The sequence below is a fragment of the Siniperca chuatsi genome, linkage group LG8, assembly GCF_020085105.1.
Source record: "Siniperca chuatsi isolate FFG_IHB_CAS linkage group LG8, ASM2008510v1, whole genome shotgun sequence".
Lineage (NCBI taxonomy): Eukaryota > Metazoa > Chordata > Actinopteri > Centrarchiformes > Sinipercidae > Siniperca > Siniperca chuatsi.
Window position 1 is genome coordinate 6,178,520 of NC_058049.1, and position 15,518 is coordinate 6,194,037.

At 37.7% G+C, this 15,518-nt stretch overlaps 1 protein-coding gene and 1 long non-coding RNA gene across 17 annotated transcripts in view; one reads left to right on the forward strand and one right to left on the reverse strand.

The window, feature by feature from the left end:
• The window catches only part of prom1a (prominin 1a), an 83,055-nt gene that overhangs the window by 45,136 nt on the left and 22,401 nt on the right, over nt 1-15,518 (reverse strand). For 8 of the 12 annotated variants that reach the window (XM_044206058.1, XM_044206054.1, XM_044206053.1 and 5 more), the window contains exons 2-4: nt 8,607-8,665; nt 8,033-8,059; nt 3,276-3,481 (exon numbers count right to left, since the gene is read on the reverse strand). In XM_044206058.1, the coding sequence (XP_044061993.1) occupies nt 3,276-3,481; nt 8,033-8,059; nt 8,607-8,665 (292 nt within the window). The remainder of the gene's footprint in view (nt 1-3,275; nt 3,482-8,032; nt 8,060-8,606; nt 8,666-15,518) is intronic. The other 4 variants (XM_044206050.1, XM_044206055.1, XM_044206057.1 and 1 more) reach the window with 1 other exon arrangement.
• LOC122880695 overlaps nt 1-15,518 on the forward strand; it is an 88,395-nt gene that overhangs the window by 27,468 nt on the left and 45,409 nt on the right. The window lies entirely within an intron of this gene.

The window sequence follows — 15,518 nt, forward strand, 5'->3', positions numbered from 1 at the left end:
CCCTGGGTTAAAACCAGCCAAATGTTTGGTGGTCATGTATATGGAAAATTAGATAAGATGGTTTTATGGGGTCTCAGGAGCCTTACGGTGAGAAACAAGTTGAAGCACAGGAGAAAGCATTATAATTTCAGGAGGGAGTGATTATTACTTGCATTAATTCTGTTCATTAAAATTTTTCTACCTCCTGTATCTCTTTTTGACATTTCATTTATATTTTTCAGACAAGATTTACACACTGGTTTGACATTTCGGGTATTGTAGATATGGCAGGTTTGTAGTGGACAAATGGACAGACTGTGAAAAGGACATCAACCGAGTAGCTCACCTGAAGTTTACTTCACATCAGTCATATTCTGTACATTAATATCCAGTGCTTCATAAGATCTTCTATACTTTGAGATCTAGATAGTCAGTGTTCAGTAGGTCTATTAAAAAACAAAGAATTAAGTTGTGTTTTATATTTCAATGTGTTTGAGTTAGCATGAGCAGCAATAGCTGCCATGGAAGAACAGAAAACCAAAAGTGTACAGAAACTAACACTTAATCAACAGAAAATCCAAGAAACAAAAACTGTTTCTGTTTGGGAAGTGTCATGTAGAAAAACCACAACAGTTACTACTTACCATCAAAGATATGTTGTAAAACAAGTAACTCATGGATTACCATGCAGATTGAAATACGTTGTTTATTTTCATCTGTATTGTATGTCCTCCACATGTATCACAGAATGTCCAGGGTTGGTAAATACAGTATAATTTTATTTTTGGCATATTCACTCTCCTATCTCATCCTCAGCCATTTTATTGTTCTCACCCATACCTGGGTGTCTTTTACCCCTCTTAATCTGATTTATGATACTTCTTGGAAAATGAATATCACCCTTGCCAGTCCTCTGCTTTTTTCCACTACTAGAAAGCTGATATCGAGGCACAGTCTGGGCCTGGGCTCTGTACTCATCCCTCTCCTGTCTGTAATTGCTTCATTAGAGCCTCTGCAGCATCTCTGCCTGGTAGCTGGGGAGATTTAATAAGAGCTCTGAGGATGCTCTCAGACTCTTGAGTCTGGGCTCCTAGGATACTGCTGGTGAATTTCTAATAACCAGGCTTCATTCCAACGAAGAGAGAACGCCAAAGAACATCAAACTAAGTACACTCCTGGATCTCTTCAGTCTAGCACAAGGGGCAAACTCAGCTCTCCCAAGTCTTTTGTACTGTGGCTACATCCCCAGTGGCTGCTGCTTCTTCTACTGCTGAGACTATAGAACAGAGTGGAGAGTGGATTGAGTTTGCTGTGGTCCATTTTCTGAGAGATGAGTTTCAGCTAAATGCGGGACAGCCAGATGATGTAATAAGCGCACTGTAAACTTAAAGCTTTACTCAACCATTTTCAGCCCACTCCTTCCTATTTTTCCATCATTTTCCATCATCATGTGCAATTTGAGCCAAAATCTCATCACTTGCTTCACTACTATTTCTCACTTACCTGATGGTGGCTCACCAATATTAAGAACTACTATATTGCAAAAGCACTCTAAAGGATACATGTCAGTAAAAAAGGATAGGTTCTCTGTCTTAAAACAATAGTCAGGTTAGCATAAAATTATCATTTTGAGCTAACAAAAGACTGAAGACCTAGGAAGATATCCATTATTTATGACAGGTTCTTTTTGGCTGCTCTAAAGATGCTCTGTTGCTACATTTTAATGTGCAGAAAAACCTATTTTGGTTGGTCATGGCCAAAAGACTTTGTTATGAAAGAATTCTGGAGCTCTGGAGAAAAGTTCAACAATATTTGGGGACCGTTTTAAGTGGTCTGCATAAAGATATGGTTTTAAAAACTCCAATAAACAATGTGAAAGTTCAGCAAAGTCATGACCTTCTGCTACAGTTATAATGCTACGTTGTGGTAACATCCTTGAATGCTTTTAACTGGCCTGAAGCTGCCTGTGTTCATGTATAAAAAGGCTATTTTCTGAGTATACACTGTAAAGGTGAACTAAAGACTGTTAAGCAAACAGCTGGTGATGATTTGGATTGATTGGTATTATTGAAAATGATAGAAAAAACAGGGCCCAGTTTGAAAATAGAACAACTACTACTGGTTGAAATATTGACAGTCTAGGAAATCAATCTACTCCCACCCATTTTTACTTCATTTTCCATCATCTGCAATTTCACTCACTTTGCTACTATTTGCCAGGATGATGGCTCTGCAGTATTATAAACATCTACCCTAAACAAAGTATCTGAGGTCATGACCTTCCTGTTGGCCTGCAGCTGTTTTCTTGTATAAAATATGTATAAAAGGTCTATTATCTGAGTATCGGCTGTAAAGGAGAACCACACACTGTCAAGTAAGTCTGGAATAGCTTGATGCAATGGATGGCAGTTTGGTTTGACAGGGTCTATGCCGAAAATAGCTGGAAGTGCTATCTATTAAACAATTAATTACAATTACTACAGTTTGAAACATTGGCAAATTAGGAAAAAATTCTAGTGCTAGACTCGTTGCATTTCCCACGGGATGAAATCATCAGCCAAATGCTTAAAATGCGCATGTAAAATGGGGAAATGACAGCTGTAGCAGTAATATAATAAACCCTGAAGGCAGATGCAGTAGGTATTATAATTATTATACAAAAAAGCCAAGGAGAATAGTGAGGTGTAGATAAAATTGGAGCCCTTAAGAGTGTATTCTCAAGTGAAGATGCCAACCATTTGACACATATGATACAGAGACATAGAATAATTGTGATCAAATTCTACAGTATGTTGTGGATTTGAGAGTAATTTGTTTATCTTTGATTTGTTAGTATTTTAGATGTACTTTGACATAATGAAGAATTCCCACCACAGTAAATGAAATCTTTCAGTGTGAATCCCCTGCAGATTATAATGACCAGGGCTTAGACTGAACACAAGTATGAAGTGTGCTGCCACATAGTATCTACAGTAGGACTTTACTATATATAGCAAACAGCATGGGGGATGGGGAAAGCTGATGACTGAGTGTGTTTGTGTGTGAAACAGACTCACAAGAGGTGTATATGTGCACAGTGTGTTTTTGTCTGAATGTGTGTACATGTGTGCATGAGTACAACACTGTAAAAGACAGAGGTGTAGCTTGCGTTTAATTCCAGTGTATGTTTGCATGCATATACAAGTGTGAACCCACTGTATGCAAGTTTGCACCAGAAAATACAAGTCTGCTTGCAAGCTGTTATCCGCAAATTATTCCCTGTGTGTCATCTGTGTGTATGCATGTGTCATACTCACGTGATGACCAGTGAGGTGGAGAAGAGCAGTGTTCCCAGCAGGCCACGCCGGCAGTCTGCGTTCTTCCTTTGGCGTTGATGCATCTCGCCACCGCAGTTGTCACAGCAGCGGCACATGCAGAAGAAGAGGCCGACTATCGGCATCAGAATGGCGAACAGCAGGCCCACTGCCGCACATACTAGGAAGCCTATCTCGTAGTAGATGGCCTGGGGTCAGCAGGGTAATGAAAGGAAAAATGAGATGAAGAATGAGGGACAAATTATTTAGGAAACACAATGGAGAAAGGAGGTGAACATGGAAATGAGATGAAGAGAGAAAAGGGGGATCAGAGGTGAAAAGAGAAGAGGGGTGATGAAACAACAAGATGAAAATGGGATGGAGGTTGTTGAGAGAAAATAGGATTGGATTGTTTGAGTTGGGGAGTGAGGGAGACAAGAAAGGATAGATTAATAGCGGCATACAGGAGAAGAAGGAGGACACACACAAGGAGGTAGAGGATAAAATGAGCAACAAATCTAAAAATATCTGGTCGGATCCCACTGCTGGAAATTCTCTCTCTACTCTTTGTCCAAAAGGGATTTGTGGATAAACAATAAACACATTGCATAACACTACTCACTGCTGGATAATCCTTTCTTTCTAATTCTTAAATACTACAAGCCAGTTCAATGATCGACTCCTTAACTACATTATTACACAACATAAATGCCAAGACTCTCTTTCTTAAAATCGGTGGGACGACAATACTTTTCTCACATACTACACTGCAAGCTGGTTGAGACTTACAGTAAGCAAGTCTTAAAGGGGTTTTTTTCACATCAATTTCCAACAAACTGCAATATGCACTAAGAGGATAGCAACACATGAAGGATGATGGGAAAGTACTCAAAGAAGTCAGAGCCCTGTGGTGCAGTTTTTCCTACTGATGAAGGGGAAAGACAGCATTTCTGATGAAAAACCTGCTTCAATAGGAATGGAGTACAAGGCAGTTAGTGCACTTCAGAAAACTCCATCTTAACAAGTACTTCAGACTTGTATTGAGTCAAAACGTACAGTTTTTTCGTGAAACAAGGTAACAAATCAGCCCCTGGGGTGAGATAATTACACCTGTTACAGTGCAGTTCAACCTTTTTAATAATCTTATTGCTGAAAGTGTCAGTTTCACAAAAATAAGGGGCATCACTCAACCAGTTCCATTTTATTATCAGTTGAGGAATTTAACAAACCATGAAACACAGGTGAAATTATCTCTTGGCAGTAGCGGATTTCTGTCACTTGGTTCAAGATAGGATTTTAGTGACTAATGTTGGTTGAAAATGTTGCAACTCCAGCTTTATGGCTGAAATTGTTATATTGTTAAGTGAGGAATTTACAGCCAGTTCATCAGGTACACACAGATAAAAGTAATGCAGTCTAATATAACAGCCCTAATTCCTACCTTTTTATGGAAGTTAAAACAATGTGTCCATCCCATTTTTATCAAGAGTAGACCAAATATTAGAAACACTTCTGAGTATAACACAATACAATTCATCATAAACTACAGCCTCCAAAAATACTGTAAAGGTGAATCAACACATCCCTAAAACAGTTTAACCTAAAACTGAACAATATAATCTTCATGAAGGGAAAATTTATTGTGCGACTGTTGTATTAGACTGCATTAGTTTTACCTGAGTGTATATTACCTTTGGGCCTTTGAAAAAAATCTAAACCTGATTGGATAAACTAGAAGAATGGATAGTTGTCATGCTCAAGTCTTTAATTTATTGAAGAAATGCGGTTTTCACCTGTAAAACAATGTTATACAAGTCCACATGCACTTGTAAAATGCAGATATTTACAATACAGTATCTGCAGTGAATAGTTAGATTGTTAAGATTAGAGGGCAGTTGTTAGGGTTAAACAGTTAATAGGAGTGTGTAGTGAGGTCAGAGAGCTAGTAAATTGTGGCGAGGACCAGTAAGATTAAAATGCATGAATCCATTAACACAGGAGTGAGCGGAGGAATGCTGACTTATATGAAAACTCTGTTTGATTGTACTGTATGAATTAGGATTGTGCTTTGTCGCTGAACAGTCAACTGTGAAATCTGCACATCTCTCATTACAAAGCCTCAATAATCCTCGACTTTGATTGAATATTAGAAATATTCAAGGTGACTCAACTCAATTTCTGACAAATTCTCCCTGATATATTGAGAGAGTTAAAATAGCTGCTGTTGGCAGGTTCTCAGTAGAGCTTCCACCTCCTCTCATCATGTACCACAGCACAGGCTTTGGAAATTGGCAAAATTGAATAGGGGATTGGTAATTCCCACACCGCATGTAACTTGTCACAATGATGTTCAGTAGCTTCTCGTTATGAAGGGATGAAAGGAGGGTTGCTATCACTGCTCCTGAATGGACGAACTGCTCTCATAGCTGATTCACATTAATCTTAATCGCCCTCATAAGTCAGTGACCCTGCATTCTCCAGGCACCTGCAGCTTTTGCTTTTTAACATGCAGAGTGAAAGGAAATGGCTTCTGAACTTGTCAGAGAGGAGACATCTTATCTGGTTCATTTAGAAATCTACGTTTCAACCTCCAAAAGCTTGTGTTTGGATGAGTGAGGCCCCTGGCTGTGTCAAAAACATAGTTTACAAGTTGTAAGAAGAAAAAGACTGTCAGTCACACCCTTTCTGACCTTAAGGAATGAAAACATGGATGATTTCAGGGTCAGAGGAAAAACGGAGAGAAAAGGAGGAACCAGAGAGTTTTGAAGATTTAGAAAGGCAAATAAAGAGTGCATGTGTGAGTGTATGCATGTCCCATGTCATCTAAAAGCACCAATGTCAACCCATTCGTTGAGGACATTGTGCAAATCTGAACGCTTGAATTGTCATTCTGCTTTTGGGCTCTGCTTGTTATTGGGTAAATCTTCACAAAAAAAGGTCAAAAATGTTTTGTTTTTTTTTCCCACCACCACTCTTCAAAGGCCTGCAGCTCCGACTATTTTTGGACTATAGCTTTGTCTTGGCAAGTGCCCAAAAGACAAAGGTGACCTTCCAATAAGAACAAACAGGATGATGAGGTGGCGGCAGGTCTTAGTGGTGAAGACAGGCAATTCTGTAACTTTTTAATGAGGTTTAATCAAAGCAGTGTCCTCGAGCAAGATGCTGTTACTCTAAACTGCTCATTGACTGTAAGCTAAATGTCTGAGTTATAGAAGCCACTATGAATGAATTAATATCATCGTTCTTTGTGTTTGTTTTTTGCGCTTCCTATTTTGATTCAGGTCACATCCTGTTTGCTTGATAGTAAATTGGATTGCGAGTGGATGAATACCACTCTGGAACCACAAGAGAAATATGATATTCTCAGTTATATCTTTATGATTTTCAAAGTAGCAAAAGTAAAGACTGCAATTCTGCAACCTCACAAACATCAGCAAACCTTTGATCACAGCTGGACTATTTAGATCCACTGTATGGAGGCTTTCATTCAAACCAAGATTAGTCAGTGCCAGTACCAAAAACCCACAACACTTTCACTTTGCTAGGTAATTGAACTGATGTCAAAAAGAAATTTGGAGGTTTATTTTACAAAACAATCAAGGTAGCAACTCCAGTATGAATAACACTGGATAACAACTTTTGAACTATATTGACATTGGTTAACATCATACTGGGAAAGAGTCCATCCTTTTTTGTCCTCTAAAAAAACAGGCATACATCTAAAGCTCCACTATGGAATCAAAGTAACAGTGTAGTCATACTTTGTTGACCTATGAGTGTATCGGACCATTTTATGCAAAAAAGAGAAATTGATTTGAAATAAAATTATGCAATTTGTTAACATGAGTGTGTTTCTTAGAAAAAATCACATATTTCAGGAGGGACCGGACAACTGATTATCTCCTCCTTATTACTTACAAAGGGGCAATGGGATATACATGGAGAGGTTTTTTTGGGTTATTTCTTGAGTGATGCGTTTGAAGCTCTTTGGAGGACACATGTTTTTACGAAGCTGCGCATACTGTCAGTCAGTGGTCCAGGTCAGTGTGTGGAGATTTATAGTAGTAAAAATAGTTCTGCCAACATCAGCACTCAAAAGATCAAGTGTTTGTGTGTGTGTGTGTTCATGTGTGGCTCATCCTTGCTGTGGTTTGGGTGGCATTAAAACAGATTAATATTAACACTAACTGAGTACTAAATGTTGAGTCTTTTAAGTAAGTAACTTACAACAAACCCATATTGATGTTTTCTTCATCGGTTTGATATGGCTTTGATGGGAAAGTGCTGGTTTGTGTTATATGCTTGTCTGCAAACAGGGCCACAAGTCCTCAGTAGGAAAACAAAGTGTACTATTTCACAATAGGTATAACGTAGGAGAGTCAGGGCCATGACACTGGTGTAATCGAATATTCTAAATGGTCTGTTAAACATATGGATTTCATTCCAGGGCACTAAAACTCTTACTTGGTGATCCAGTCAGCATTGTTGCTCCCCCATGAAGCTGAAAAGAGTTAAAGCTAAGCTAGCCAACTTGGTAATTGCAAGGCGGATAGGATGGCTGGGTGAGAGTCATAGGGCTGCACAACTAATCACAAATATTCCAATGATAAAGATGTTGAAATAAAAAATGCAGTAATATGTCACCTAAAATGTAACATAAGTAATTTTAGCCACAATTGTGCAACCCTTGTGACTTTGGACAGTGGAGCATGATGAGAAAGGGAATGGGTTGCACTATTGGTCCAGTGTGCAGACTTTACCTGAAGGGTCAGCACTATGTTCTCTGGCTGAGGGGGGCCAGAGCAGATCAGATGAAGAGGGCATGCAGAAGACAAAGGCAATGCAGCATCAAAGAAAGAGCAAAGCCATAAAACAAAAACATGTGGATGAAACAGAACAAAAAGAAAAATAAAACAATTCAAAACTGGCATGCATATCCACATAGTTGCATATTGTAACACTGCACACACAGAGACAGGAAATTCTCCCATAATTGAGAGGAAGATACAGAATTAGAAACTGTCTTTGGTTATCAACGTTGTTCCTCATAAAAACTCAAATGATATATCTCTTTCTAAATTCACAGGTTGTGCTAGAAGCAATTACCATTTTTTTCTGGGGTGCCAGTAAAAAGATGGCCTTGGCTTGGTTTGTAAAAGCTATTAACGCCTTGCTCTAGAGAAGTCAGGGACTACAGAGTATCTCAGAGTTACAAGTCTTCTGTAATTTAAATCATAAATTGCAGCATCCATTTAGAAAAAAACAATGTAATGAGGTAAAGAAAAAGGCACAGTAAAACAATCATTTAACACACACACACACACACAAGGTTACCTTTTGATATTCCGTGTGAATGGCTCCAAACTTGTCCTTTGCCAGTTTGACAAAAAGATCTGCAACAACAAAGAAAACAAACACATCATGAAGAGGTCTGTTGTTGTTTTTCTACATCCAATGATAATTGCATTGTATACATTTTAGCAAGTTGCAGACAGACGCTGTGTTGCTGCCATGCTCAACTCACACAGTGTATGCCAAATTTAACCACTAGTGTATCACCAAAATCAGTCTTCCGAATTATTAGCTTGAAAATGGACAAGAAACACTTTGCTCTGGTAAATGGCCGCTACCTCAGTGAGTGTTATTTTTCTGATTTAAGTTAAACTCTTTCATGGTGTTCACAAAGCTTATGACTTTATTTTACAACCCAATTTTTGGTTATTTTTAGCTTTTATATTATGAGCTTGGTATGGAAACTTTCCTCAGCCAACAGCAGAAAACTGCAGTAGTTATTATGAGAAATGATTTCTGTCAAGCTGAAGCAGCAAGTTGACATCTTTGACAAGATGGTGTCAGGAAATCCAGAGCCAAACTCTGACACTGCAGTGTCCCTTCATCCCCATCTCTTCCCTCTGGGCGTAGACCAGGGCAAGTCTGACAGGATGAGGAACTCAGAAGAACTCACAGTGAAACTGGGATTCTGGATGCAAAAGTTCTTGTAATTTTGCCTGCTATGTGACTGTTTCAGATAGTCATTAGCTGCTGCATAAAAAACATCTTTGGGAAATAAACAAGTCCCAAAGAGCACCTAATAACAACGGGTTAAAATTCTGTTGCCCTTACCAGTAAGAACGACGCTAACGTTATAAGTCTATAAGATTTGTAGAATTGGCTGAATAAATGTAGCAGTTTAAATAATTTTAGTGATTTTGGATCAATTTTGGATCAGCTGAATGATACAATATTTTATTCCTGATTATAATGATTAAAGGTTGCAAATATCCTAAAACTTTGTGGCTCTGAATGACATTCTCTGTGTACCAAAAGATGATGAGGCGCATGAGTACTGTAACACTTTAATAATAAAAGAAAGAAAGAAAGAATAAAAAGAATAACACACCATTTAACATATCAACTAATAAAAAAAACATGACTTGTCACAACAAAGGTGAAACATTCATAATGGATACTGCAAACTAATCTTATCACTAACTTTTAGATGGGAAAAACACTTTGAGTCAGTCCACTTAAAAAATGGAAATCATGGAGACATCCCAAAACAACCCAAACAAATCTATCTCCTATCAAATACTGTATGTCTCTGTTCTCTTCTACACCTGGAGCAGCGCTGGCTATGACTCATCATATAATGATGACAGAGACAGCAAGCCTTCTCAGAGGCAATTGGTTTCCAAAAATAAGATGCAAACGACACAGGGGCTTTTCCTCCTTCTGCAATGCAGTGTTTCTTTTTCTGAAGAAAGAATATATCCTACAGATGAATTGTTGACAAGAATTGTTTTAATTAATCACAAAACAGACTTATGATCCCTGCCTATTATTCAAAGCATGAGATTTGTATTAATAGGAGGGTGCTCCAGGCTCACCTAGTTATTACGGCTGTTTAGGAAGAGAGGAGCTTATCTTTTAAAGTAGTCATGTGTAATTGCCTTTATTTAAACATTAATGCAGGATTATTTGACTGAGAGCGTGTTTTATTTCTCAGTCAGTCTTCCTCACACTTGTATAGTTCCACACTTGACCTGCCTGCTACAACCACAGGTTTGCACTGGTTGTTACAGAACAGGTTCAGCTCAAGTACCTTGCTTAAGGGCAATTTGTTACAGTAAACCAACAGCTGAAGTTTGTGATACCAAACCTATCAGCCTATACCACCATAGTTTTTCAGCTTCTACGTTAGTTCCTCCACCTGAGGATGGCTGTCGTCAGTCACTATTGTGCATTTCGGCGTGAGGTGTAAAATGATCCAGGCTTATAGAGAAAAATTAAAAGTACAGCGAGTCAAGCACAGTTATCATCTTTTCTTGTTCTAGTGGCCCTTTGTGTGCGTTTCAAAGAAGCCCCTGACCTTGTTGTGAGTTTAAATTCCTTTTGTACGCACAAGATACAAACTGTAACAATGGTAAACAAGATCTCGACAACTGCTCGATAAGCTCTCAGGCCAGTAATATGCTGTAATATGCATATGCAGTTATATTTCAAGATTATATTAATCAATATGAGATTATATCTTCTTTTGGTAGAAGATACCAGCTTCAATAGAGAAGAACTAGTTCAACGCGTTTTCGGAAATATATCCAGTTTATAAACAGTAGAAAAAGCATTTTTGTGCGATTTCAAAAGACCCTTTCAGGCTGAACTTTGTCTCCTCTGAATTAAATACATACTAAGGCTGCAACTACTGATTATTTTCTTGATCATCAGAATGTCAGAAAAAACTCACAATTTTGCAGAGCCCATTTTGACATCTTCAGATTGCTTGTTTTGGCTGAAAAATTGCCCAGGACCCAAAAATATTCAGTTTCCTATCATAGAAGACAAACAAAAGCAGCAAATCCTCTCACATCGGAGAAACTGGAACTCGTTAATTTTTTGCCTTTTTGCTTGAAAATGACTTCAATCAAAACTGTTGCCTATTAACTTTCTGACGATCGATAAATCGACTTTTTGGCTCTCATTTATATCTTGCTAAATTAGATTACACTTTGTAACTGCCACCTGGATTGTATTCATTTATTATTTTTTCACTGTATTTTTTCACAGTATGTTTTCTCTGAAACATGTTTGTCTATGCAAATAATTTTTACATTAACCAAATTAATAGGAGATACTGTTGTCAGACCAGAACAACTGGAGTTGACCAACCAAGAGAAAAGAGAAGGCTGCTACTGAAGCCAATCTGAAGATATTGAATACAATACTGAATATAATCGAGAATAAATAAATTAATGCATAGCAGATTCTGCTACATTACCGAAGAAACTGAAAAAATAAACAGGTTTAACTCAGCTGAAGAACGTTTTTTCTTCCTTTGAGAAATGTTTGTCCAACCAAAACTCCAATATTTGAAAAATGAATGAATGAACTTGTCACTGCTGGGGATACTAAGCCAAGAGGAATCATAAGGAATAAAAGAAGCAGTGGAGGATGGAGCAATGAGAAAGAAAGAGCAGAGAAAGATCAAAGACAGAGGGATGAGAGAGGAGAAAAATAAGAGAGGTGAAAGAGAGAAAAGCAGCAATGAGAGAGGGCTGGATTGAATCCGACCCCCGTTTCTAGTGAGAGGCGTCTAATCCCTCTCCATGAACGAAAAGCTCACTTGATGCTAGTTTCCACCCACATTAACTCTCTCCTCCCCACCCTCTCTGCTGGCACTCGTCATTTTAAAGGCACATAAATGTATTTGGCAGGATGCTGTGACCTTTAAGCCCTCTAAACTAACCTGTTGTTTGTCATGTTGATAATAACTTAGTTTCAGAGGTCTCCACTGATTCTCCATGGACTGTAAACTGCTCTCTAAATCAGCAAAATGCATACACAGTATTGAAAATGTTAACATAAATGTATGAGAGAATTAATGTAAATGTAAATGCATAGCAGAGGCCAGCTTCAGTAGCTTCTCAGCTCAGAACTAAATTGAGGTAGAGGTTTTACAGCAGATTTAATGAAGCTTTGCCGGGAGCCCAAGATAAAGCAGAACCGGGCAAGATGAATTTTTCATCAGTTTTACTAGAAGGTAGTTGCCCGCACAGAGGAATCCGGCAGTTCTCTATCTTAGTTTAGCTGCTTGGTTTTAGAATAGCAGAGGAAGAAGCTATTTTGCTGGCCATGAACAGTGGGGTTTCCCAGGCTACTGAACGCTTTCCTGGACCAGAACTTTAATAGGTGGCTTAATTAATTGTGCATTTACACATAGTTTCTTTTTTTTTGTACAACAGAATATTTGGCTTGGTTTGGTTGTTTCTGCTGCCTAGTTGTGAACCAGGCTTGTAAATAGAACATGAACTCAGCGAGCATGCTTATTGAACAGTTGTGTGTGATTCTGTGTGATTTTGACAGCAAGGAGTCAAAATAAATCAGATTCCAGTCCATAGAACCTTTGCATGCTTGTCTGCACTCTTTCCCTTAATTTACCTTCTGTGGTGTTCATCCCGGCTAAGCACATAGCAAAATAGCTTAAGATGATCAGCCCAGACAGCACTTTGCCCCTAATCGATTTTTCTTATGCATGGATTTCCTGCTGTCTGCCAGATATCAGCACGTGGTTTTTTTTCTCTGAAGTTGGTTGAAAATATGCAAACACACAGCTCACGTGAGGACTGATACCTGCATTAAGCCAACAGCAACAATTTGAGAGCTAGTTAAAATCAATTCAAAGCAAATCATTTAAACACTACATCACAGCCACTGTTTTTATACTCCTAGTACCGGTTTTGACTGGCTGAATGTGTGAGCTCTCTATTCTGCAGAGCTAAATAAGAGAAAAAAGTACATTTAGAAAATATCATATTAGACAGGGGCTATAATGACAGACTGCTGTTATTTCAGTTCAGCCTTGGAAAAAGACAAAAAAAGTGTACATCCCATGCTAAAGTGTGAATCATTAGACAGGTTCTGGTCATCTTGAATTCATTTTGGTTCTAACTGATTCCAGTGGGAACCAGTTTTCCGTGTTGGCAAAAAGAATCCAAACTTTTCCAGCCCGGATCCTATGCTGCATGTCATCCTGTCTTTCTTAAGCTGTTACTGTTCAATAAATGCAAAGAGCCGGGAAAAAAAAGAATTACAACATACACTGCTTTCTCAATACTTACACACACCTTGTTCACCATGAAGGACAACACTATAAACCTTATACATCCACCTTTTGAGTGGCTATCACTGTATATTGAAAGTCACATCACAATTTGTCAAATTTTGACCATAATCTTTCTAAATCTCCAGAAACTCTGTTAAAACACGCAAAAATTCAGATGAAATAATTAGTAGATTAATCAATTAGTCCAATAACATACACTTAATTGGCAATTTGTATAACCAATTAATTGTGCAAAGTATTTTTAAAGCATTCTCTGGTTCCAGTGTAAGAAATATGAGGATTTTGTAAATTAATAATATATTCAATTGTAATTTGAATATCTTTGGACTATTGGTCAGACAAAACAAGCAAATTGAAGATGTCACCTTGGGCTTTAGGAAATTGGGACAGGCATTTTTCACTATTTCCTGACATTTTCTAGACCAACCGATTAACTGATTAATCTGTCTTTTTTTTTTCTCACAAAAATTTAAACCACTACTGAAGTATGAGTTGGTGAAATAAATTGACAGAGGCCATGTATTGTATTGGCATACATCCACAGTTAATGTATATAGTACTTTATAATGTAGCTGTGTGTATTTGACACTGTCATCCCGAGCAACGTGCCTGTACATAATGGCTTTATGTTTGCTTATCTTTCTTCAGCTTGTTATCTTTGTGTAACTTTAAATCTATATTTGTATCATCCTGTCAATTTGCTCTCTGCACTGTGTATAAGTATACTGAGAGCTACTGAGTCAAATCTCTTTCTCCCTAATTATTAAATCATTAGCCAGGCCTGTGTGCAGCACAGTTTCGATGTTAGCACTGATATTATGCCTGAGTTTTGGTACAAATACCAAAACAATATTGATACTTTAGGTGATATACATGTTTTTCTACAAACCCCTTTTTTCATTCAACAAATGAAGCCCAAGTTCCCAAATATTAAATGTTATCTAAATACAAGCAGTCACACAAGATCAAAGTTTGATTTAATTCAGGAACTGTCTGATCACAGAATAAGTAAACAATATGACGACTGACCAGACATTTGATGCCAGCTTTTAGCATTGATTCGAGTGCTTTGATGACGCATTTTGTTCTTTTGCTAAGAAAGTATTGTGGTGCAATACTTACAACCATAAAAATTCATAAACCTTACAGCATTTATTTGTGTGATAATAACAAGTTTCAGATCTATAAAAAATAATATTTTCCATGTAGAAGAGTGCATCTTATTGACGTAAGTCTGATTTTAGCAGTTTTGTAAGTTTAGTAGACATTACATGCATACTAGGTATATTATGACTGTCTTTGTTTTCACATTTAATACATTTCTTAATAATTTAATAACTTTCACTAAAGAAAGAGAATATTTCTTGCACATCCACAGTAATATAACTGGCCTAAGGTATGACAGTATTTCTGCTGTTGTTCAGTGATGTTTGTGTTTTTAAATCTTTCCATTATTTGATGAAACTCTTACAAATCATCAGTCAGGTTTTTACAGAGTGAGATGGGAACAGGGAACTTTCTGTTATGAGACAATCTGTGTAACCAATAGGACATATTGTGGTTGTTATTGAAACAGAGCTATTGAGATGACTGACCTTTGAAAAAGCTGCACTGAGGCTCAAACTGCATTAACTATTCAGGAATATCATGTAACATACAGTCTATGGAAAGCCATTAACCTTGTGCCTGTGGGTGATTAAAGCCTTTTTCAAATAAATGTCACACAAAACAGGTCCAATTGACAATGAAGCTGCTTAGTGGGGGTGAATCAAGTGGTAGAGTGTTAAAGAGTGTACAAAGCACTTTCCCACTATAGTACTAAAAATTTGTACTGAACCTAGGTTTTAACCTTTCACTTCTCCTCCACCAGGAAAAATGCAAATGTAAAATGCAAAAAATTGATCATTGGGCTGTCTGTGATGCTCATTTAGATGGTATCTTCATCTAGATAAACCATCAGTGCTGCTATATTTAAATACACCACAACATTATACCAGCAATGTGAATATATATAGTACTGTTATATTTTGGTAGAAGTCTTATAAACATTTCATTTGGTGAATGAACAAATGAAATCCACCTTGCAAGCTGTGTGGAGCATCACTTTGTTCATGGTATAGCCCAAC